The 22725-nt window shown below is 55.8% G+C and overlaps 1 protein-coding gene across 12 annotated transcripts in view; it reads left to right on the forward strand.

Moving 5' to 3' along the window:
- NCOR2 (nuclear receptor corepressor 2) overlaps positions 1-22725 on the forward strand; it is a 121397-nt gene that overhangs the window by 72664 nt on the left and 26008 nt on the right. For all 12 annotated transcript variants that reach the window (XM_015877795.2, XM_032447859.1, XM_032447863.1 and 9 more), the window contains exons 16-24: positions 261-433; positions 2535-2597; positions 8118-8260; positions 11730-11877; positions 13802-14360; positions 17286-17406; positions 18149-18365; positions 22026-22181; positions 22553-22692. In XM_015877795.2, coding sequence (XP_015733281.1) covers positions 261-433; positions 2535-2597; positions 8118-8260; positions 11730-11877; positions 13802-14360; positions 17286-17406; positions 18149-18365; positions 22026-22181; positions 22553-22692 — 1720 coding nt within the window. The remainder of the gene's footprint in view (positions 1-260; positions 434-2534; positions 2598-8117; positions 8261-11729; positions 11878-13801; positions 14361-17285; positions 17407-18148; positions 18366-22025; positions 22182-22552; positions 22693-22725) is intronic.

The raw sequence follows: 22725 nt of genomic DNA on the forward strand, positions 1-22725 counted from the left end.
GGAGGCAGTGATGAATTTGAATGGCTTGGTATTAAACCTGTCTCTGTCAGGTCCCTGCGTGCACGCGGTGGTGGAGCTGCAGCCAGCTGCAGAACGACCCCCCCACCAACAACCCCAAATTAGGCAGGAAGAGGGTCTGCGTGTGCAAAAAATGCCGACCCGCCCCTCCAGAAGCACCCCGAGCACGTGCAGGGAGACAGTTGTTTGACCTAAAAATGATGCCAACCCAATGACGATTTCTTCTCTCCCTGGTTTTGCAGGGACAAGAACGACGACACGTCCGGGGAAGACAACGATGAGAAGGAAACAGTCACCTCCAAAGGCCGCAAAACCGCCAACAGCCAGGGCCGGCGCAAGGGCCGCATCACCCGCTCCATGGCCAACGAAGCCAACAGCGAGGAGGCAGCCACGCCGCAGCAGAGCGCCGAGCTGGGTGTGTAGCTGTGGGTGTGGGGAGTGGGGAGCACGCGGTGCTGTGTTGGTGTGTGTTAGGAGCCAGCACCATGGCTGTGGCCATGCCATGCAGCCCAGCTTTGCGCTCGGAGCTGCATCATTTCCCTGCTCATTTTCCTGGTCTCCCATGTTTTTGCCCTCAGTGCTCTTCTGCCCCATCTGAGGGCTGCTTGGGGTAGGCAGGGATTCGCAGTAGCATCCACAGCCCCACTCGTGTTTGCAGCCCTGATAGTGGTTACCCATAGAAACTGACATAGAGCAGCAAATAAATGAAGGAATTTGGCTGATTTTCCAATGTTTTGTACTCCGTCAAGTACAAAATTATGACCGCACCACCTAAGGCAAGTGAAAATAAAGCAGGGTGACTCCTCTCGGTTTCCTTTCCCCGCGGTTCCTTGCTCGCTCTGTTCCATGTGCTATAAATCACCCGGAGGTGTTTCGCTCCCTGTTCTCTGCTGACAACTGGCTGAAGCCTGATGGCGGGCGCTGCTCTCGTACCGCCGATATAAATAGTTCCCGGCACAGCGGAGCCCTGTGCTCCATCTCAAACTTGTTCAGCAGCGCTGCAGAGAAGCAGCAGATAACGCCAGTAACTCAGATGGGGTTTTTCATCCTGATATCCACGTGAGCGGGGAGGAAAGGCTTCAGACCGTGTTAGGTTGGGAAAAGGATGTGGACAGATTCCAGCGGCAGATCTGAGCGATTGGTTACTCTTTTTGTCTCCAATCGTGCTTTAATTTAGGTTGGCGAAGGAACTTATTGCGTTTTAAATACTGATTGAACATTAAAAAACAACACAAAACCATACTGTGGTTTAACTGCAGCGTGCCGGAGCTCCCAGTAGGCATCTGTTACATAACTGTGCAACCTCAGTAAATATCGTTAATCAAAGCAAACGGGCCATCGCTCTGACGGCTCCTTGCTGTGCAGTAACAGTCATCTCAGAGCTGAGCCTTGTGACACACGGCTTCAGGTAAATGAGAGAGCGCCGGGAAAACCCAGCTTCAAGGAAGTGAGAGCTGCAGCCCCTCCTGTGCCCGGGGAGGGGATAGCCGGGAGGTCTCCATGTGCCTGTGCCTTGGTGCTGGAGGAAGCGCCCTGCTTGGGTGGCACCTGCAGCTGTGCCCTGTAGCCTTGGAAGGGGATCCATCCATCTCATTCATCCTCCTGTTGTGTCCAGCCCCTGGAAGGTGCTCCCCTCCTTGTCCGTATCCTCCAGCCTAACCTATCAGCCTGTTTTCCATTTTAAAAGGACACTGTCAAAACATCTCTCATCACTGTTGAAATAATGCTTCTCCTGTTGTTTAGAGTAATAACCCATTGGCAGCCCAAACCGGAAATCTGTTTCCTTACCGTGTTGTTTTTTTGCCTCTGACTCACAGCCCGGCTTGTTATTGTAGGGTTTGCTCTTAGTGCCAGGCTGCCAGTGGGACGGGTGCACAGTGCTGCACACAGGACCCCTGGGTCCCCACACTGGGTATGGTGTGGTGACAGCCACCCCCTGCTCTCCCCTTCTCCCTCTGCTACTGTGCATCCCTGGGTCAGTCCCCCCCAGTTGTGGTTCTGTGATGTCCCAGAGCACAGTGACAGGGTTGCCATCCCCAGCAGCCACTGTCAGCAGGGCCGGCTCCCTTGGCAGATGCAGTTGGTGTGCCCAAGTCGCCAAGGTGACGCTGTTTCTCCGTCTCTGCTGAGGGTGATGATCCCACCCCACGTCTGCCACCTCCAAAGCACGCAGCCGGTGTCGGCTCAGCTTAGGTACCTGTTGTTGGCGGGCCAAAGAGCATGGCACCCGTTCAGCAGGAAATATGGTGCCTCCCTCGAGCCATCTGGCTGCGCTCCCAGCCCCAAAGAAACCAACACGGAGCTCTGCGTCACTGCGATGCATCCCGGGAGGGTGCTGCACGCGGGCTGCCGTGCACCTCCTGCGAGTGGGCTGGGGGCACAGTGTCTGCGGGTGGGTTTAGGATGTCTGTGTGGTTTGGTTTAGAATGGGGTGTCCATGGGGTGGATGTGGTGCCTGCGGGGTTGGTGTGGGCTCACTCAGCCCACCCTTCTGACCACTCTCCTTTCTCTCCCAGCCTCTCTGGAGATGAATGAAAGCTCTCGCTGGACTGAAGAGGAGATGGAAACGGCCAAGAAGGGTAAGAACCCACTTTCTTTCTTCTTTGTGTGGTGTTAAGGGGTTGTGGGGAAGTGAGAGGGGTGTCAGGCGGTGCCATGTGGGCTCTAGGAGCTGTTTTGATCCCCTGGATGGCAGCATGGGAGCAAGGAGGACGTTCCACTGGACATCCCAGGTGTACATGGTGCTGGGCACAGCTCCACACTGCTCTCCAAAGCTCCATCCTTGTGGGTGCTGAGCCCTGTCACAGGTGCTCAGTGATCCTGAGCTGATTCAGAGCCTTTGCTGAGGCCATCTCTAGAAGTGCTGAGCGTGGCACTGCCCTGCCTGCACTTCCCCTTGCAGTGCTGGTGCTCGCCGTCCTGTTGGCCCAAAGTCCCGTCCCATTGCTCCATTGCTCTGCTGCCAAGTTGCCGGCTGTGCGTCCTGCCTGTCTCACTGCTGCTCCTGCCGGTCCAGGAGGGCTGTAAGAGCAAAATTGAAATGGAAATGAGTGCTGTTTGGGGACGGCCCTGTTTCAGAAGTGCACCTGCTGCAGGGATGCTGGTGGCACGTTTCAGAGCTCCCAGGTGCTGGTGGAGCTGTGCACTTGGATTCCTTTGCCTCTGAATGTCCCAAAGCACTTGGCTCGCTTGCCTTGAACCATTCCAGCCCTCTCTGCAGCCCAGTGCCAATGCTGTGTGTTGTTGCATGCTGTTCTCCATAGATGCAGACTTAATGGATAGATGTTAATCAGGCAGCGTGGCCCAGTGCCATGCACAGGGTGAGCAGGTGCCAGGAGGGGAGCGCTGCCGTGGGGACCTTTGTTTTGGAGATCGCATCTGGTTGCAAGAAAAGTGCCTCTCACTGTTTGATGCTGGATGTGCACTGAAGGACTCCTAAAAGCGGTGAAAGATGAAGTGTGTGAGAACGTTCCTGCTCCTGTAAGCTGGGCCTGGGGACCTGAATGGGGCAGGGGTTTGCTGGTGGTGTTCCAGCACCCGCCCCATGCTGGGAGCTGGCAGCAGAGCCAGCAGCCTCATGGGGAGAGAGCAGAGCTGCACGGTGCGCTTCCAAGTAGGAGAGGGCAGGAGTGTGTCTGTAGGGAGAGACAATAAAGGGGAGTACCGTGTTATTAAAGTTAACTAGGGGAACGAAAACCTAGCGAGAGGAAAGTTCTTGCTTAATGACACTTTTATTATGCAATAAACTTTGATTCACTCGTCTGTCAAAATGTGCTGAGATGGGTATAATTACGGGGTAGCGTGTTTTTCTGATGTTGCCTTGTTGCACAGGGGCTGTGATTACAGGTAAAAGCAGGAGGTTTTCGCTAACCAGGCTGCTCAGCACTGGTCCCCAGTGCATTTTGGGCCTGGCAGAGCTGGGTACTGCTCCGTACAAGGCAATGTCAGGGCATTTGGGGGATCCCAAGCACGCAGGAGCTGGAGGCAGGCTGGGGAGGACTGCTCCATGCCCCATTGGGGCTGTGCCACACAGCAGCAGTGGAGCTGAACTCATTGAACCGGGAGGTTTCCGCGTGACCTTCGTTACTCTTTAAGCCCGCTATCTGTTCTCACTCCGGCTCTGGGTTTTCCCCACTGCCGCCTCTAACAAGTGGTTTTGCACTCCCAAAAGCGATCACGTGCCAGTGGCAGCTTCTTGCTCATCTGAGTTCCTCCCAAGCCGTGCCGAGGCTGAGTGCTCCTGGCACAATGGACAGAACCAACACGGTGCTCCCTGCGCTGTTTCTCCTTCTGCTGGGATGGAATGGCAGGACTGGGCAGCCCGGTGCTGCGTGGGCACATTCTGTGCAGGCAGGGCAGTGTGGGAGGTGCTGTGAGTTTGCTTTCTGTCATTGTGAACATGGAGCAGCAGAGGAAAGGGCTTTTGGAAAGGCTGAGGCTCCAGGTGACACGGGGCCCGTTGTGCTGGCTGTGTGCGTGCTCTCATGTGAGCCGTTCTGTGTTTAATTCAGAACGTGAGAAGCCGATGTCAGAGAGTTAAATAACCCATGAAAACTCAGTAGTTCATTTTGGGCGGATGCTCAATATTTCCTTGGATACAGGAGGTGGTTGGGGTTGTTGTTTTTTTTTTGAGGGCTGATTTCCAAGGCAGCACAAGAACATAAGATGAATTTTAGACCAGCCTGAACCATTAGGATTTTTTTTCCCCAGTCCTGTTCTGTCCATGGAACTAAAAAGAAAAAGAAGTGGGATTTTTCATACAAAACCTTCATCTCTCTCATTCTGGCACTGCCAAACCACATCAAGCGTGGCCCCGCATAGTGCTGCCGCTGTGCCCCCCCCCAGCACATCTGGGGGAACGCTTCTGCCTCGTGTAGGAGAGAGCTGCGAGGATTTGCTCAGTGAGTGTCAGCAAATGGCACACAAAAGGCCTGTCAGGGGGAAACGCTGGGTAATTACTATAATTTACAGCCCACATTTTAATTTTGAGCATTATTTTTTCAACAATGAGGGAGCGGGAGTGATATCCGAATGAGGTGAAGAGAGAGAGCGTGAGGATAGCGCTGGGCTGCAGGATAGAGCCGGCCCTGCAGGATGGGGCAGGAGAGAGGAGAGGTAGGAGAGGGGATGGGGAGACCGCGGTGCTTTGGGCATGGGGATGGATGCCTGCATGGCCAGGTGTGTGTGTGCTGGGGGTGATGGCTTCCCAAGGCTGGGCTGTGCGCCCATGGGCTGTATGTGCTGCTGGGTGCTGGCTGTGCGGCGTCACTCACCTCTTTGTGCCGCCGTCTCCCACGCGTGGCAGCAGGGGAGAGCAATGCGTGGAGCTGTCAGCGCTGCCGACCACGCGTTCGCAGTACTGCAGGGTGCCAGTGGTTCTGCAGGGCTGGGTTATGGCACATCTCGGCTGTGCCAAAAGCGCCTCCATCCCTCCACTTTGGGTGCGAGAGGCCGGGCACTGCTCTGGATACCGGAGCATCACACCCAAACCCACCAGCACGGCTCCCAACCTCCCACTGTGCTGCACTTCATTCATCCATCCATTCATCCATCCATCCATCCATCCATCCATCCATCCATCCATCCATCCATCCATCCATCCATCCATCCATCGGGGCAGGGTGCCCTCCCTGCATGGTGCCACCGATGCCCACTCACTCCTGGTGCTCATCCCCAACCTCTCCGTGGTACCGGGACACCGCACCGCGCCGGGCTCGCATCTCCCCAAAGAAATGCGCCTTTGATTCACTTTGGAGCGGAGGAAACTATGAGCCCAGCTTTGTTTTCCTGGATCCCTCCCCCTGCGCCGACATTCAGATGAGAGCGAGGGAGACAGAAAGTGAGAGAGGGAGGGAGGGAGTCGGTGCCAAGCGGCCGCACCCCTTGTCAGCTTGGGTCAGCGCCACGTTCGTTATTAATGCTCTGTCTAGAGGTCACATTCAGATGCAATGAGCCCTGGGTCAGCCAGAGGAACAGATTAGAGCTCGCTGCTCCGCACACAGCGCGGCACCGGCTCCGTCCTCGGGCTGCCAGGAGCGGGGCTGCGGCTGCTCCCTCCCCTTCGCCTTTCTGCCGCTTTTTCTTTATTTATTTATTATTATTTCTTGGCAACGTTGGGCATCTCCTGAAATCTGCACAGCCCCCTCCCGGAGCCCGGGGCTGCGGAGCTTGGAGCCGGGGAGCGCACAGCGCTCGTGCTTCCAGCGCCCTCGGAGCATTGCGGGGCCGGGCCATGCGCCCCCCCTGGCTCCGGGCAGCGGGGTCGGCAGCCCCCTTCCTGCCCTGACCTGCTTTCCAGCCCCAGCAGCTGCTCCGGCCGCCCATGGCTCTGCGATCCTCTCGCCCCCAGGATTTAAGGAACCGGCTTTGCTTTCTTCTCTTTCTCCGCCCGCTGCGAGGGAACGAAAGCAAAATGAGCGGGGAGGGCTCGAGCGCAGCCCTCGCAGCGCTTGGCAGCGGGCAGCCGTGCCTGGGGGGGCTTTGAGGAGCGCCCCCCGCCCGGCCCGCTGCATGCTGCGCCTCTGCTCCCTGCCCGGCGCAGCGCGACCTGCGGCACGTAAGTACGGCAATGGGGTCAGTGCAGGGGGGGATCGGGGCAGCGCCGTGCTGAGCCCCCATCGCGCCCATAACTCCGTTGGTTGGAGGTTTGGTTGTGCTGCTGGAGCTGCCGAGCCGGGCTGTGCCGTGTCCCTGTGTGCGTGTCCCCCATCCATTCCCGTGCAGAGGCAGCAGGTGTCCGGGTTTTGTGTTGGGGTTTTGTGCGTGGCACCGAGAGTCAGCAAAGACTGTGTTACAGCGGGGACCGCGGGCTCCATCTGCACACATTTGCCGGTCTGGGTCCCGCTGCTGATCCCAGCAGAGCCCGGCTGCTGGGAAACCTTTGCCCTGGGCACAGCAAACCACCCCGGCCCCCAGCGTTGTGCTTGGTGCTGTGCTGAGCCCAGGGGCGCTGAGCCAAGGGGACGATGAGCCAAGGGGCTTGTTTGCTTTGGAGCAGCAGCCTGGCTTGTGGCACAGGCTGCCCCGAGCAGTTGGTTACCGGACATCCTCTTTTTCCTTTCCTTTTTTTTTTTTTTTTAATCCCCATTTTAAGCAGCGTGGTGATGGAGGCTGCAAGTTTTGCAGGCTGGGAGCTGCAGAGTTAAAGCTCCAACTTGCTTCTTGGCTTGCCCCGGCCTTTTGTGGTGCTCAGCGCTGTGTGATGCCTGCGTGCTGTATGCAATTCGATAAGCCCCGGTGCTGGGACAGGGCAGGATACAGCACAGCTGCGGCTTAACCCTTGCTGTGCCGGGCTGCAGGAGTGGCTGCTGGGCTGTCACTGGGACACAGCTCCCAGGTGGTGGCCTGGGACGTGCTGAGCTCTGCAGCACCAGGTCTGGCTGCAGCCTGGAGACAGAGGGTAGAGGCACGCGGGCAGTCCCTGCTCCCATGCTGTGTGCTCTGTGACCTCTGTGCTGGAAAACCCCTTACAAAAGAGGAAAGTGCTTTTTGCAGGTTCATTCCTTGCAGGTTTTCAGCTCTTGAAGTTGCCATTTGTGGCAGCACCGTGCTCAGGCTGCCTGTCCCATACAAATGGTGCCACACAGGAGCTGGGGAGCTGTGCCTGCAGCACCACACTGAGTGGGATGGCTGTGTGCCTGGGGCATCCATCCGTGTGCCCACACCCCACATCACTCACTGCTGCAACACACCATGTCTGCATGACCCTGCATAGTCCCAGGGCTGTAGGAAGGGGACGGCACCTGGGGGTATCCACGTGGAGATGCTTCTTCCTCTGCCCTGCCCTGTCCCTCCCATGCTGGCAGGGTTCTGGGCATGGCAGTGCTCTCCCGAGGGGAAGGGAACACCTCCAGGCCCCATGCTGTGGCTGTGGGATGTTCTGTTCCTGAGGCACTCAGTTCAGGGCCTTTTTTCCCCGTGGAAAGACGAACAGGCCATCCTAAGTCATCCTGGGAAGCCCTGCAGACGGTTGCTGTGACCATATTGTTCCTGCAGAGCTTGGCGTGCACTGCGGGTGTTTCCCGTCCTGTGCGGGTAGTGCTGTCCTTGTTTGAGTCCATCTGGCCCTAAACCCTTCTCCTTCCCTCCTGCTACTGCAGGTCTCCTCGAGCATGGGAGGAACTGGTCGGCCATTGCCAGGATGGTGGGCTCCAAGACCGTGTCGCAGTGCAAGAACTTCTACTTCAACTACAAGAAGAGGCAGAACCTGGATGAGATCCTACAGCAGCACAAACTGAAAATGGTGAGTCTGCCCAGTCCTGCAGCCACCAGGGTGTTCTGGAGAGCGTGTTGGGTTGGGAGCACAGGGACCCGGGAGTGCGAATGGTGCGGATGGGGCCGCCCAGCAGGCAGTGGGAGCTGTGCAGGAGGGCGGCTGCCAAAGGGATGTGGGGGTTTGGGACAGTGCATGGAAAGGAGGGGCTGAGCCCAAAGCTGCGGCAGCGGGACAGGTGTTGTGCGGGGAGGGCTGATCCTGGTGGTTATCTTTGTGGCACGCGTGTATCTCTCTGTGCCTTGGTTTCCCAGTGAGAATGGGCTGACGCTGCTTTTCTGCCATATGGTCCAGGGTATGAATGAAGTGGGGCTCAGTGAGTGTTCTGGAGATAGCACAGACCACTAAGAGCAGCCGAGGATTATAATTATTTCATCTGTAGAGTATCCTGGGGTTCCCAGTTTCTGGCTAATAGAATTCACATGGCTAAACCCCCAAGGGGTGCTTTGAAAATGCAAAGGACAATGTTCAATGCAGGAATCTCTCCAAGCAAGCTATTATAGCAAGAGTAAAAAGAAAGACAGGAAAACATTCAATGACTCACCCAGGAATTTAATATCCTAGTCAGTCTATAGGAATGAGAGGGAGAGAAGGCATCGGTGATTCTTTTCTTATTAATTCTCTATGCACAGAGACACTCCTGTGTTCCTGTATTTCACCAAATTGCTTTTAGAAACAGAGCAAGTGATACAAAAGGCAGAAAAATATAAAGACTGCAATGAAATGTGCATAAAGCCCTCTGAATGTAAAATGTTATAAAGATATCTTTGTTCATTACGGGGGAGCATCTGAAATAAGATCATGCTGCTTAGCTGGCAATGGACTCGGTGTTTATTAATTTACTCCGCTTCCTAATGTTTCAGAAATTATATCACAGAAGGGTTTTTCTGCAGAGCCACATTTCTCCCTGCCTCCGTCCCTCCAAGGCAGCGCTGTGCTGCTCCTGTCTAATTGCTCACTCTCACTTGCAGTTGATATCAGCATCATCATTTTATTTTCTGAGCATTCGAGGCTATGGGATTCGGTTTTGTCAGAGAACAATGAGCGTTCAGCTGTTATTTATTGTTCTCTATTGTTTTGTGGCAACAGCAGATGCCAGAAAGCTGAGTAAAATGAAAGAACAACCGAGATTAAATTGCCATAGACCTTCCTTCCTGACTCCTAAATATATTCACGAGCAAACCGAGCCTCCTCATTCCCTCTTGTAGTCAGCACTTGGCCTTGGCCTCTGCAAGGCACACGTGTGGCTGCAGTGTTGTTGTGTGGGTTGGTCTGAAGTCCCCAGGTTGCCCCCTGCCCTCACAACGGCTATCGCTGATCGTGTGAGAAGAAACCACTTGGCGCTGCCTTTCTTCCTTTTGCTTAATGAGAGTAAACTCAATTAGCTGTTCTCATTAGGGGCACGCTAATAGCCTCGTCTTGTAGGTGCAAGGTGGGGTTGGGGGACAGTCCCATCACCAGCTGAGGGTGGGCAAGTGGAGCCTGGAGGTGTCCCCGTGCCCCAGGACACATCACAGCATCCTGCAGAGCCTCGAGGCCTCGCTTTGTCTGCACGGGATGTTTTGGCTCAGACTCACTGTCGGGTGGCTCGGATGTGTCCTGGCATTGCCGTCTCATCACCTTGACCTTCTGTGTGCTGAGCTAATCTCAGGGGAAAGCGGGGCACATGGATACATGGTGTCCTCCCACCCTTCTCATCAGCAGTTGGAGATAAGGTGCTGTCTTCACCACCACCTCCTTGCTGAGCGCTTGCTTTGGTTTAGGAGTTGGACTCGATGATCCTTGTGAGTCGCTTCCAACTCTGGATGTTCTGTGATTCTCGGCACTGCCTGGGCTTGTTGTGCTGTGTACAGCTGTGATGGCTGAGGGATCCCCAGGCTGCTGCCAGCGCTGCATGGTTGCTGCCAGCAGTGTTTCTGTGATTCCCTGCTCTTCAAGGGGTGCAGGACAGCCTGGCAACCCCTTGGGCAGATCCAGCATGGTTTGTGCAGCGTGCCAGGGCTTGGGGTGGGGGCTGAGGCTGTCCCCACTGTGATAGGCGGTGTGATGCTGGGATCACTGCTCTGTCCTGTCATCCCAGACTGCATCTCACCCATCTGTGCTGCCCCTAATTGTGGCATTTTTGGAGCTGCAGTTGAATGAGATATCTCCCATTTTGTTACTGCGAGGTCTGTAAGTGGCACCGTGTCCCAGACTGCCAAGAAACACCTGGTAGGCAGAGAGTAGAGGCTGGAAAAATGCAAAAGGAGTTGGGCACATGGCCCTGGCACCTTCTTGCGGGCTCATTGGTGGTCACTCAGATTAAGTGGAGCACCTGGTGATGGTGGGGACTCCCAGCTGCAGGCACAGCCCATGGAGCCTCTGGACCGATGGGGGCATAGAGGATCCCTGGGTGTAGCTGGGATCTGGATGTTGCTCCAGGGCTGCTCGTGCTCGGCTCATTCCCCAGTGAGGAGCCCGCGGGAGGCTTGCACTGAGTCACAGACCCGTGAGTGAGAGGCAGAGAGAAGCCTTTGCCATAGTAACGTGGGGCTTTGTCATTGCATTAGCATGATGGGGAACTGCTGCTTCAGAGCAAAACCTGCTGTTAGCAAAGTGCTGCTCGGCCAAGGTGTGAGCACAGGGCACTGCGACCTGGCACAGGGGGGATGGGGTGGGGTGGGAGCTTGCAGCACGCAGCACTTTCTCAAGTGCCTTTTTTTCCTCTCTCCTGCCCGGTTTGATAAAAATAGCCTTTGAGCAAGCAGCGTTTCCAAGCAAAAAGCGGCTGTATTTGTTTGTTTTATCTGGAAGTTTTTTAAAGGATTGAAAAGTCGGGGGGAGGGCAGGGACCAGCTCTTCCCAGCGCACTGATCCAGCAGCAGAGTTAACGTTTCCGCCATGGCTTTATCTTCTCATCCATGTAAATAAACGTCCTACACACGTCATCCGTGTGGGGCTTGCAGGGAGAGCCGGAGATGATGGGCCTGTTCCTACTGGTAATATTTACTTAAGCAACAAGAGCAGGAAACAATAGCAAAAGCGAGACTTTTCCTTGGGGTGGGCAGCAGGCAGCAGCATGTGAGCCCTTGTGGCTGTGGCACGTGGCCCCTGGTGTGCACAGCACTCAGACACCACCGAGTGGAGGCAGAATCCTACACCCGGTGTCCACCCCATGCACAGGGTTCGACGTCCCCAGGGCTCCCCTGGTGTTGTGCTCCCCAGGAAGGGGCAACTCCAAGCATAGCTGTGTACTGGGCCCTTCTTTGCCCTTGGGTGAGACCGTGCCATGGGGCTTCTGGGTGGTGAGTGTGGTCATGGAGGCCCCTTTTTCGAGGGTCTGTACTCATTAGGGCTCAGGGCTGGGGTCACAGAGGTGGTGGTGGCCCTGTTGTCCCTGCCATTGGCAGCTGCTATCCTGCACTGCTTTCCATCTTACCTTCCTCTTCCTCTTCCTCAGGAGAAAGAAAGAAATGCTAAGAGAAAGAAGAAAAAAGGCACCGCCGCTCAGAACGAGGAAGCCACCTTCCCTCCTGTGGCCGAGGATGAGGAGATGGAGGTGTCAGGGACGAGTGGCAACGAGGAGGAGATGGCTGAGGAGGCCGAAGGTGAGGTGCCCGGGGACTGTGGTGCGGGGACAGTGTCAGCACTCTGAGGGCTGTTCCATTATTTTGGGTTTCAGGCCTCAAGGATTTCAGACTGCACTGGGTCATTGCCCTCCTCTCGCGTCTGTCTGGGTTATTTTGGGGAGGTCATGCAAAGGAAGAGCTGCCAACATGGCCATCCCCATCCCTTTGGGTAGCTGAGCTCTGAGGGCTGCTGCAGGTTCAGAGCAGTGAGGCTGGAGGGCTCAGCAAGTCATTTCCTCCTTGTTCTCTTTTTAAGGGAGCGTTTTCCTCTCTCTCAGCCGCACCAAAGAAAGGAAACAACTTGAAAGTGACAATTTTCAGCTATTTATCGCTTAGAAAGCGCGGCAGTGAGTTTGGAGAAAATGTGCATAATTTTCCAACAATAGCCCCATTTGACTTTTGTCAAAGTAATTTAATAACTTAACCAGCAGTGCTGGCACCCTGCTGCTTCCTGGCCTTAGCACCCAGGCTAATGGGACTTGAAATGGGAAATCTTTTCAAATCATTGTTGAAAGTGACTTATTACAAGGCAGATTCCAGGTAAATCTTTGTGCGAGGTGATACGTGACTCAGAGGCGCAGAGCAGAAGGTGGTTATTGCTCTTTGTAGGAGCAGTTGAGAGGAAACAATGTCGTTTTGAGATGAAGGACAGATCTGACATGCTCGGAGGCTTTCCCTTCCCGGTCCCCCAGTTCTAGTACCTCCAGGTGGACGGAGGGCAGTGGTGCTGGAGCAGCCCTCTGTGCTCACATGGCTGAGCCCTCGGGTGTCTCTGCAGCCCCTGTGCTCAGAGCAGCATTGAGCAGGAGGGTCTGACCCCATTCACTGCAAATCCCATTTCTTTTGTCCCTGAGTGGCTGCATTTCACTCATTCATTTCATTCTTTAACGCTAAGAAATAAATGTTGGAGAATGGTGAGATTCCCAATATGCTCCTGGCACATTTTTCTGCCAAGCAGAAGACTTTGGTTGTGCTCAGATGTACGACTCTCAGGACACATCATGTCTCCATATCGCTCGTTTCCCTGCAAAACATGCTGCTGTAGAGACAAAAGGGAGAGCTGTGGGAAAGCCAATTTGGAGATGAGAGTAGGAGCTGTGCCCAAGGGGCTGTGGGCATTGTGTGGTCTCCTGGCCCTTTATAGGGTGAATGTAGATCATAGGCCCAACCTCTCAGCAGGTCCTTCATCTGCCGTGGTGTGTGGGCACTTGTATTTCCAGCTCATTTTGAGCTGTTAGATTCACAGATGATCCTTTACATTCACGCTGGCACAGAGAGACTGGGGTGCCCCATCCCTGGAAATGTGTGAGCCAAGGTTGGCTGGACCCTGGGCAGCCTGATGGCTTTGGGGCAATCAGCGCATCGCAGGGGTTGGATGATCTTTAAGGTCCCTTCCAACCCAACCGTTGTATGGTTCTGTGATTTAATAATTAACCTGTCCTGCAGCACTGGCAGAGCTTTGCTTTCTCCGACCCTGACCTCCTTTCTTTTGCCACTGGCGGCTTAAGCAGCAACAAACAGGCGCGGTGTTTTGGGCCGGCCCCAGCTGCCCTGGGGCTGGCAGAGCTGGGGACATGGGCACCATAAGTCACATGCCGTGCCAGCAGCAGCTCTGGGAGCGAGGCCGAGCTGTGGGGTGATGGGTGACGGAGGTCACCAGGGAACGGGGCCAAGCAGCAGATCCAGGCAGGGTGTTCACTTGGTCTCTGGGTTGGATGGGTTTAGTGGGTTTTGAGGGGTGAGACCCTGGGTGCATCCCCGCTGTCGGGGATCCCAGCTCCGAGCGCCGGGATCTTCTCTTCGGAGCGCAGGCGTTCTCCTCCCTTGGGAGGGGGCGGAGGCAGCGGTATGGGAAGTGAGAATCTCAGCCCGATCCTTATTTTTATTTCTTCCCTTTTCTCAGCTGCAGTAAATAACAGCTCCGACACCGAGAGCATTCCCTCGCCGAGGCCCGAAGCCAAAGAGGGAGGCGAAAGCGGGGCCAAGGCACCACCCGGGCCGGGAGGTGACTCCGGCGGGGAACCGGCGCTCAAGTTGGAAGAGGCTCCCACACCCCCCGACACTGCTGCAGCCCCTGCCGCCCCCGCCACCAACCCCGCTCCCACTGCCAGCCCTCCTCCGGAGGCCCCCAAAGCATCCGGCGGCGAGGAAAAGGCGCAGGAGGAGCTGGTGGTGGACATGGTGAAAACGGAGGAGCCGGAGGAGAAGGCGAGCGAGGAGCCCTGCAAGAGCGAGGTGAAGGAGGAGGGCGAAGACGACCAGGAGAAGGACAAGGGGAATGACAAGAAGGTGGAAAGTGGTGTCGGCAGCGTGGGGACGGCAGAGGCTGAGGGGACGCCCAAGGCCGAGAAGAAGGAGGGCCATAAAGGCAGCAAAGGCCAAGGGGTGAACCCTGACAGTGACTCAAGCGCAACCTGCAGCGCAGATGAGATGGACGAGCAGGATGCTATGGACAAGAGCAGGTAGGAGCGGGGAGAGGTGCATGAAATACCACTTCCCCAGGCACAGGGACATTCTGGACTGTGTCCTCGCGTGGCAGCAGCCCTTTGGCAATCGCTTACGCAGGGCCCATGGCAATGTCCCTGGGCAGTGGCTACAGGCAGGTGCTGGGCACAGAACTGCTGCGTCTGCCGCTCACAGCCCGTGCGGGTGACGCAACAGAGCGGGACGTGCCCTTGGGGACAGCTGAGTTATGCGGAGGCGTAGACTGGGCTGCCTGCGATCAGGGCTGGGAACAGATCTTCTGTCTGAGTCGATGCTGGCAGGGGAGCAGTCGTGTTCCCAGCGCCAAGAGGGGAGAGCTGCTGCCCCAGCAGAGATCTTGCTAGGGTCTGTAGAAGTGAAATACCCATCCTGGTCATGAGGCAGCAGAGTGGTGAGGGTTACATGAGGAACTGCAGGAACAGCAGTGGGGCCTGAGCCTCACAGCCCCCCAGCATCTGACCGTCCTGCGCTGCTCCTGGGACAGGGAAGGGAAGCACTCCGCTCTTCAGAGGATAAATGTCCTGTTCCCCTCCCGTCCCTTCCCAGCACGGCCATAGAGCCCTCCCCACCCAAGAGCCTCACAAATGGGACAGGGTTTCCTGTTGTTTTGCTTTTTTTATTTAATATACATAAGTACACGTGTCCTGTAGTGTTGCTTTCTCTGATGTCTCCATCCACATGGCACTTGGGTCAAGAGGGACCTTCTGAATCCCCCCTGCATGGCATGGAGGGATGGAAGCCCCTCTGTGCTCTTGTCTTGGTGCTGGGGCCAAAGCTGATGTCCTGCATCCAGTGTTCAGTGTCTGATGTTCTGTGTCCCTCCCAGGAGGGGATGGGTGCCCCAAGGGCTGGTCAGGCTGTAATGCTGCACTATGCATGGGACTATTTACAACGCAACCAAGTGTAGCAGTGGCACAAGATGATAGGGAGCCATCATGCATCTGTACCACCTGTAACCCAGGAGGGTGCTGGCCCTGATGCAGTGAGGGTGAATTGCAGGATCTGCAATTCATCTGTCACATGCCCATGGGAGCAGCCCCTTGCTGGCAGTGGTGCAGGCAGGGATAGGGATGCTGTGATGCAGCTGGCCATGGCCATGCAGTGAGGCCAGGGCCTCTTGGCTGGGTGCTGCTCTCTGTCAGTGGAAGGAGGCCAGCACCACCCCTCCCCACCCTCTCCTCCTTCCCAGACAGGAGAAGCCTCCCTATGAGAGGGAGCGAGGCCAGCAGCAGGGCTCCACGCCTCCCATCCAGTATTAACCCAGCCCAAATGGGACAGCAGCACGTTTGCCAGCTCCCAGCTATGAAAGAACCACATCTTCTTGGGAACAAGATTTCCATCCCAGGCTCCTTCATGAGTCAGTGTCTATCTGCTCGTCAAACAGTTACCAGTTTCTAGGAATATTAAACATAGCAGGCACTCATCTGCTGCATGGTCACTGCTGATACCACTCTGCTGGTAAGGTGCAGGTGGTGGCAGTGCTGTTGGGGTGCCATGCCTGCAGAGCCCAGCGGGACACGGAGCTTCAGCTGCCATGTATCCTCGCGGGCGGTTACTGCAGTGCTGTGTGACTCACGAGCACACAGGCAGAGGCGAGGAGCGGGATGGGGATGCCGCGTGGGCCACCCCGTCTGGGACGTGGGCAGTGCTCACCCACCCACCCGGTGGTGTTGGCTGGGTACCCAACCTGTGCCAGGGACAGCAGGGGATGGAGGGTGCCCAAAGGATGCAGCGGTCACTGACCACCTTGGGTGCTCCTGAGGTTTGCTCTGGGATGGAGTCACAGCCTGAGCTCGTCAGGGCTGGAGGAGGCAGCGGGTTGTCTGTGGTTACATGCAGCATGTGCTGTAGGAGGGCTCTGCTAGCACTGCCAGTACCGCAGTTCAGTGGGAGGTCACGCCAGATGGGAACGCGTGTGTGAGGCCACGCACATCTCCCCGGTGCAGATCTGCAGCGTGGGGAGGCAAGGAGATGCTGTGTTGCCTTTGCACAGTGGTTGTGCATGCAAGGAATAGAGCTCGGGCCGCCTGGGATGGGCCGTGGGATGGTGTGTTGTTGGGTCAGCTGGCAGTTCAACCAGCCCCTCGTAGAAGCTGAAGGAGGTTGGAGGATGCAGAGCCCTGTTCATCCCAAAGCTTAATCCCAAAATTTCCAGTGCCTCATGGAGCAGAGCATCCATCCACTGCTGCTGTGCTGCAGAGCTCGCTCCTGTCCTGCTGCTGGTGGGAGGTCAGGCTCCAAGAGAGCAGTTGGCATCTCCAGCACTGGGTGCCTAAACCCAGTCCTGCAGGAGCTCCCATCTCCAGGGAACCCATTCAGCCTCCAGTCCAGGCACCGCACACTGTGGGGCTGGGGCAGTCCCAGCACAGCCGTGTATTTATTCCCCGCACATGGCTCAGCCACGCATGTTTATTCATCCAAGGGTGAGCGTGGAATGACCTTGAAATTTATAGGCTGAAAAGAGCAGTGAAATAACAGCTAAAATAAACAAATCAAGCTGTAAAACTTAGAAACGATGTACTGGCTTCAACAACTCAGAGCTGGGAGGGAGAGAAAGTGGAGATGTCCTGGAGTGACGCGGCCCTGGGGTCTGAGCAAGGTTCTGGGAGCTGGGCACCTTGTAGCCCATGGGCTTTGCCTGCCTCCATCCCCTCGGGTGGGAACGTGGAGATACCTATATGCCTTGCAGCATCTGAAGTGGGTTTGGGAGCAGGCAGCAGCTCACAGGGCCAGCAGCCCTGCTATGCTCGCATGTCCCACAGTGATGGCAGGGATGTCCTATATGGCCCCAGTGATGGCAGGGATGTCCTCCAGGCTCAGCAGGGGGATGCAGGGTGTGGGAGAGCACCCAGACATGTAGTTCATCTGCAATGTTCCCCATGTAACCCATGTTCTGTGCTCAGGTTGCTGTCCCCTCGGCCCAGCCTGCTCAATGCCGCCAGCGAGGCCAGGCTGAACTCCTCACCCCAGAAACCACTGGACCTGAAGCAGCTGAAGCAGCGTGCTGCTGCCATCCCTCCCATCGTAAGTGCTGGGACCAGCAATGGGCTGAGCTGCTGGGTTGGGTGGTGGGAGCTCTGTGCAGGCAAAGTGCTCTGTGCACAACGTGTTCCCAGCTGCTGGAGGCTGCCAGCAGTGTTCGAGTGTCCCTCAAGATCCTCTATCAGAAAGTGGTGGGAGGTCTGGACAGAACAAGCTGCTCACTGCCATGTGACTGCTGCCTCCTTTGCTTTAAAAAGCAACCAAGCACCCTCCCAGGCTGTGCTTCTCTTGGTCTCGTGTGCTTGAAGATACCGTGTGAAATGCATTGATGCTTTTCTTCATCTGAAAGCTCTTCTGTGTCTCCATTCAGGCTGTCCAGCAGCCGTGTGCTGAAAACACTGATCGTTTCTCCAGGGTCAGCACCAGAGCATCAGTGTTTGCAGGGTGGGGAGAGGAAATCCATGCTCTCGTGTGCTGGGTTGGAGACTTTGGGGAAGACCCAAAGGTGCTCTCTCAGTTAGAGCATAGATGTGGCTGTTGTAGTGTAACTTCTTGCTGAAGCCACAGGCACTTAGCTGCTGATTAGAGGTTTTAAACCAGGGCATCCTTAGTCCTAGAGCAGAGCTGATGCTCTTCACTATGGGACATTTCAGTCTCCTGTGCCTGGTGAACTCTGGAGCATGCTTTGGGTCACACCATGGGGCAGCTGCCTCTCGCTGTCCCCGCGGCTGTTGGGGATGCTGACAGCACATGGCAGGCTTCAACTCTTACTCTCGTATTGCAGATTTCTGAAGGTTTCTCAGAGGGGATCCTGCAGAGCGGAAGCGTGAAGCCCCCGGTGCCCCCCCACGCCCTGGCCCTCTACCAGCAGCAGATCACAAAGGCCCACGAATCCTCCCGCGAGGATGTGCCCCCCAGCAAGCAGCAGGAGAAGGAGAAGGAGCAGCCAAGCAGCAGCCCGAGGGGGAAGAGCAGGAGCCCCACTGCTGCGGACAAGGAAGGTAGGGCAATGTACTGGCAGTGTGTTTATCTGTGAGGAAACGTGCCGTGCTTGGCCAGCAGCTCTCCTGCTCTTAGCTCAACGTTTGCTTCAGCCCTTGAAAGCTCTTTAATAGCACCTTGAAGCAGGAGCGGGGAGGCACGGCTGATTTCCCGTGTTCGTTAGACAGTACATCATGTCTCGCTGAGCCTACGGCAAACACCGCGCTGGTGTCGAGCGCCGAGGAGGTGAAGATTGCCTTTATTAGCCTCTCTGCCATTCAGTTGAGAGCAAAGGGGCCTGGAGGCATGCCAGGGCTTTGGGCACAATGGCTCTTTTCTACCTTGCTGGCTTTTTATAAAGAATGCTTTTAACGCTCAGCAGGGACCATTATTTCATTTAAAATCAATGCTAATACTGTGACTCGGAGTCCGAAGGTTCCTGTAAAGATTCCCAGTGCTTTCTCCCTGGAACAGCTCTGATACGATTTGGCTGCCTAATGAGCAATTCAGAGTTTCCCACCGTTGAGCATCTCAAGTGTTATTAGCTTGAGCACCTGGGGATCGAGGTTAAGGAGAGTCGGGAAGTCCTGATGAGCCCATCCTCTGAATGTGTTTTTAATCTCAGTGTCAGTCTGCTCCAGTGCAACATCTGCGTCCCTGCCCCTCAAAGCCTGCGCTGCAGATGGGGATGTTGTCACCAGTGGTGCGGTCGGGGAGCAGCAAGCTGGACTTTGTGGGTGCTGCCCCCAGTCCTGGGATAGAAGTGCAGGGAGATGGGGCTGGAAGAGGCTGGTCCTGCTTCTGAGCTGTGTTCTGTGCTGGTAAATGGGTGCCCAAGTTCAGCTCCGGCAGCTGGGATCTCAGCACCCTGCTGTGTGTCTTGGCCCCGGGGTTCTTCCAGCAGCCACATCCCATCGGGCAGAAGGATGTGCTTGCAGAAGGAGTTGGTGTCTGAGTCTTTGCCAAATTTTCTTTCTTTCCTTAAACAATAAATAGCACTGTGTGTGGATCTGCCCTCCAGAATGTTTTGCATAGAAGCCAGGAAGGGGACCGCTCACCTTGAAAGCAGGGAGTTTCCTATGAGTCACGGTGCTGCCACCCATGCAGGGCCATCTCCAGCTGATCCCATCCCTCTGAGCAGAGTTGGGTTTGATCTCTTCCCTCACTGCAGTCCTGTGCAGATCTTGCATAGCTCAGCTTCCCAGTGGGCTGTGTGGCACAGGAGCACTGCTCTGTTCTGTGACTGAGCAAACACCTCACGGTCTCCAAACCCTTCATACCCATGAATCAGAGTCATTAAGGCTGGAAAAGACCACTAAGATCCCCAGCCCAGCCCTGATCACGTCCCTCAGTGCCACATCCCCACTATTCTTGACCACCTCCCTGGGCAGCCAGTGCCAGAGCCTCACCACCCTCAGAAATTTTTCCTTATAACCAGTCTGAATTTCTGGTCCGACTTAAGGCCGTTACCTCTCATCCTCACTTGTGTGCTGGTACCACCACAGGCCTGGATTGCACATGGATCCATAGGAACCTTCTGTATTCGGGGTGTAAATGCATCTCCATGTGAAAAAGAGCAGCTTTGTGTTCAGTGTCACCTCGAGGGGAGAAACCAAGAGCCCAGGCCCCCGTTTCAGTATGGGTGTGGATTTAAATGATGGCTCAGTGCTGACCCAGCCTGCGAGATTCAGGGCTGGCGAGATCCAGACGGTGCTGTGAGATCTGTGTGCCAAGGGAGCCCCTTCCTTCCCCTGCATCCGGATGGAGCTTCAAGTCTCCACACTTGGGCTATTGTGCTGTCACATCGCACTGGAGTTGGACTCGATCCTTTATGAATCCCTTCCAACTCAGGCTATTCTATGTTATTATGATGGTTCTGCACAGGAGGCTTCAGCCCCGCAGCCCTCCATTGGGGCAGCCTTAGTGAGAAGCAGCAGCAGGTCCTCCCACTGCCCCCAGCCTGCTGAGGCCCCGCTCGATAAGAGCTTCAGCTCTCACAGCCGCTGCGGGGATCAGCGTCCTTCGCACCGTTTTGGCTCCGCTTCAAAGCAAAGTCTTGCACACATCCTGGCTGAGGCGTTGGCTGCCTCGCGGCCCCTGGCTGGGACAGTATCGCCTTGGAGGGCAGCCAGGCCCCTGCCGTGCCTCCCCGACCCCAGGCAGGACGCGCCACGCAGCCCCGTCGGGTCTCACTGTTGGGCAGACAGATCTCTTCCCCCCCCCGACCCCCTTCCCATTGCCTTCGGGCATATCTTCAGTTATCACAGCGGCTGGAAAGCAGGCGGTTTCGTGTTGATTTAGTTGGGTTTCAGTTGGCCTTTGTAGGAGATGGAGAGCCAAGAGCATTAATTTGGATGACGGATCATATAAACTCTGACTCCTTCGCTTCGATTCCAGGGGTTTGATAAACGGTTATAGGAACTCTCTCTTCCCCGCGTAAGTGCTATTTTATCAAAGCCGGCTGAGTTATAGCCGCCCTCTAATGTGGGGGCAATTAGGAACTGGCCACATTTCACAGCCCCAGAGGCGCAGAGGGGAGGGAACGACACCGTGGGGCCGAGGAGGATGTGGCTCAAATGGGGTGTGTGGGGCTGTGGTTGGGAGAGCACCTTCCAGCCCCGACATCCCAACACCTTCCAGTCCCCAGATCAGCGCCTGGGAGCTGGGAGAAGATCAGGGAATGCTTTGGGATCCAACCTGGGACCTTAAGGAGCGAAGATGCTCAGACACCTCTGTGTACCGAGAATGGATTTCTTGCCTCACCAAAGAGGACAAGAATAATCTCCCAGCTTCTGAGTACACTGAGCATTAATAATGATAATGCAGTAAAGCCTCATTAAATTGGGCCTCTGATAATCTACTTGCCCTATTATTAGGCTTAGCAGGATTCAGGCATCTATTTTTATCAGAAATTGATGGGTAAGGGCTGGGTGCGCTTGTGACTGCCATTGTTTACTGCCCAGCTTCTGATTTCTGGTCGATGCAGACGTTACGCCGGTGGGTCTGGCAAGGAAGGGCAGTGCAAAATTAAGCGTTTATTGATTAAAAGCAAATCCTACCAAACCTGCCTGGGATCTGTTCCAAAAAGGCGGCCTCATCTGTCTGCTTAGCACAGCATACTCAGTGAGGATTCACCTGGGATGGAGCTGGCACGGATAAAGCTCTTTTCTTGCACCCCACTGGGTGCTCAGGTCAAGAGAGAAAGGCTCCTCCATCACCAGGCACCTCTTGGCCTTGGATCAACCTTCTTGCAGTTGGGGTGAACCCAGCCTGGCATCCAGTACACCTGAGCCAGACAACTTGAGGAAGCTGCCCTGCCTCCAGCCCAGCTGCTGGGCAGCAAGGAGGCATCCAGCCATCCCGCAGAGCCTGTCCTGATCTTCATTTGCCTTTGACTCTCTAGTAAAGCACACTTGTCCCAGGTGCTGGTAGAACATCTGCGCATTATTCCCTCGCCATCCAACAAGCTGATGCCTTCCTTTCTGGCCTCTCCAGCAGGCTGCAAATGAGTTGTCACTGGTGAGCCAGCCCCTGGTGGTACCAGCTAGGAGTGTGAGCCTGGGGAGGGCTGTTTCACCTCCACGTGGATGGCTGTGGCTTCACCTGCTTGCTGAATCTTCTCTGCCCATCAGTCTGTGGGTCGCCGCTGAGCAAAGTGTTTGTGTCTGTTTTCTCTGCAGAGAAGTCCGTGCATTTCCCATCTATCGCAGAGGCTCAGAAGTTGGGCACGGAGCCGCCGCCCACCTCGTGCTGGCCCCCCGTCCTGTCCTACTCCCGGGATGTGATCAAAACCTCTCCTCAGGCTGAGCCCCACCTGTTCCAGTATAACCCACCAGGTACGTGAGATCACGTGGTGCCCTGACCCAGGGCGGGGGGCAGAGCTGAGGGTGGCAGTCAGGGCTCCTGAATCCCACCAGGGTGTGTTAGGGATGTTATTTGTCCCAGGATACTGTGAGCTCTCCTTGAACCACCCCTTGGTGCCATCATGGGGATTTCAGCCCTCACTCTGCTGTGTTTCTCTGGCTGGAGGGCACACATCTTGGATATAGAACCAAAGGGGAAGAGGCAATAATTCAAACTATAACAGTGGTTTTCAAAGCGATTGTGCTGCTTGGATCCTGGAGCAGGGTCACCCTGTTCATGCTCTGCTCTCTCACTTGCCCATTGTTTTCCCTTGGTCGTGCTAACGCTCATGTTCCCCACACAGGACACCCCATCCCGCTCAACCTGCACGAGAGCTCCCGCTCAGGGCTGCAGAGGCTGGCGGGCATCTCCAACCCTCCTCCCCTCATCTCCTCCACCAAGCACCCCTCTGTGCTGGAGAGACCTGTCGGCTCCATCTCCCAGGTACGGGGTTGGGTGTGGGCAGTGGGGACACAT

Source organism: Coturnix japonica, chromosome 15 (genome assembly GCF_001577835.2).
Source record: "Coturnix japonica isolate 7356 chromosome 15, Coturnix japonica 2.1, whole genome shotgun sequence".
Taxonomy (NCBI): domain Eukaryota; kingdom Metazoa; phylum Chordata; class Aves; order Galliformes; family Phasianidae; genus Coturnix; species Coturnix japonica.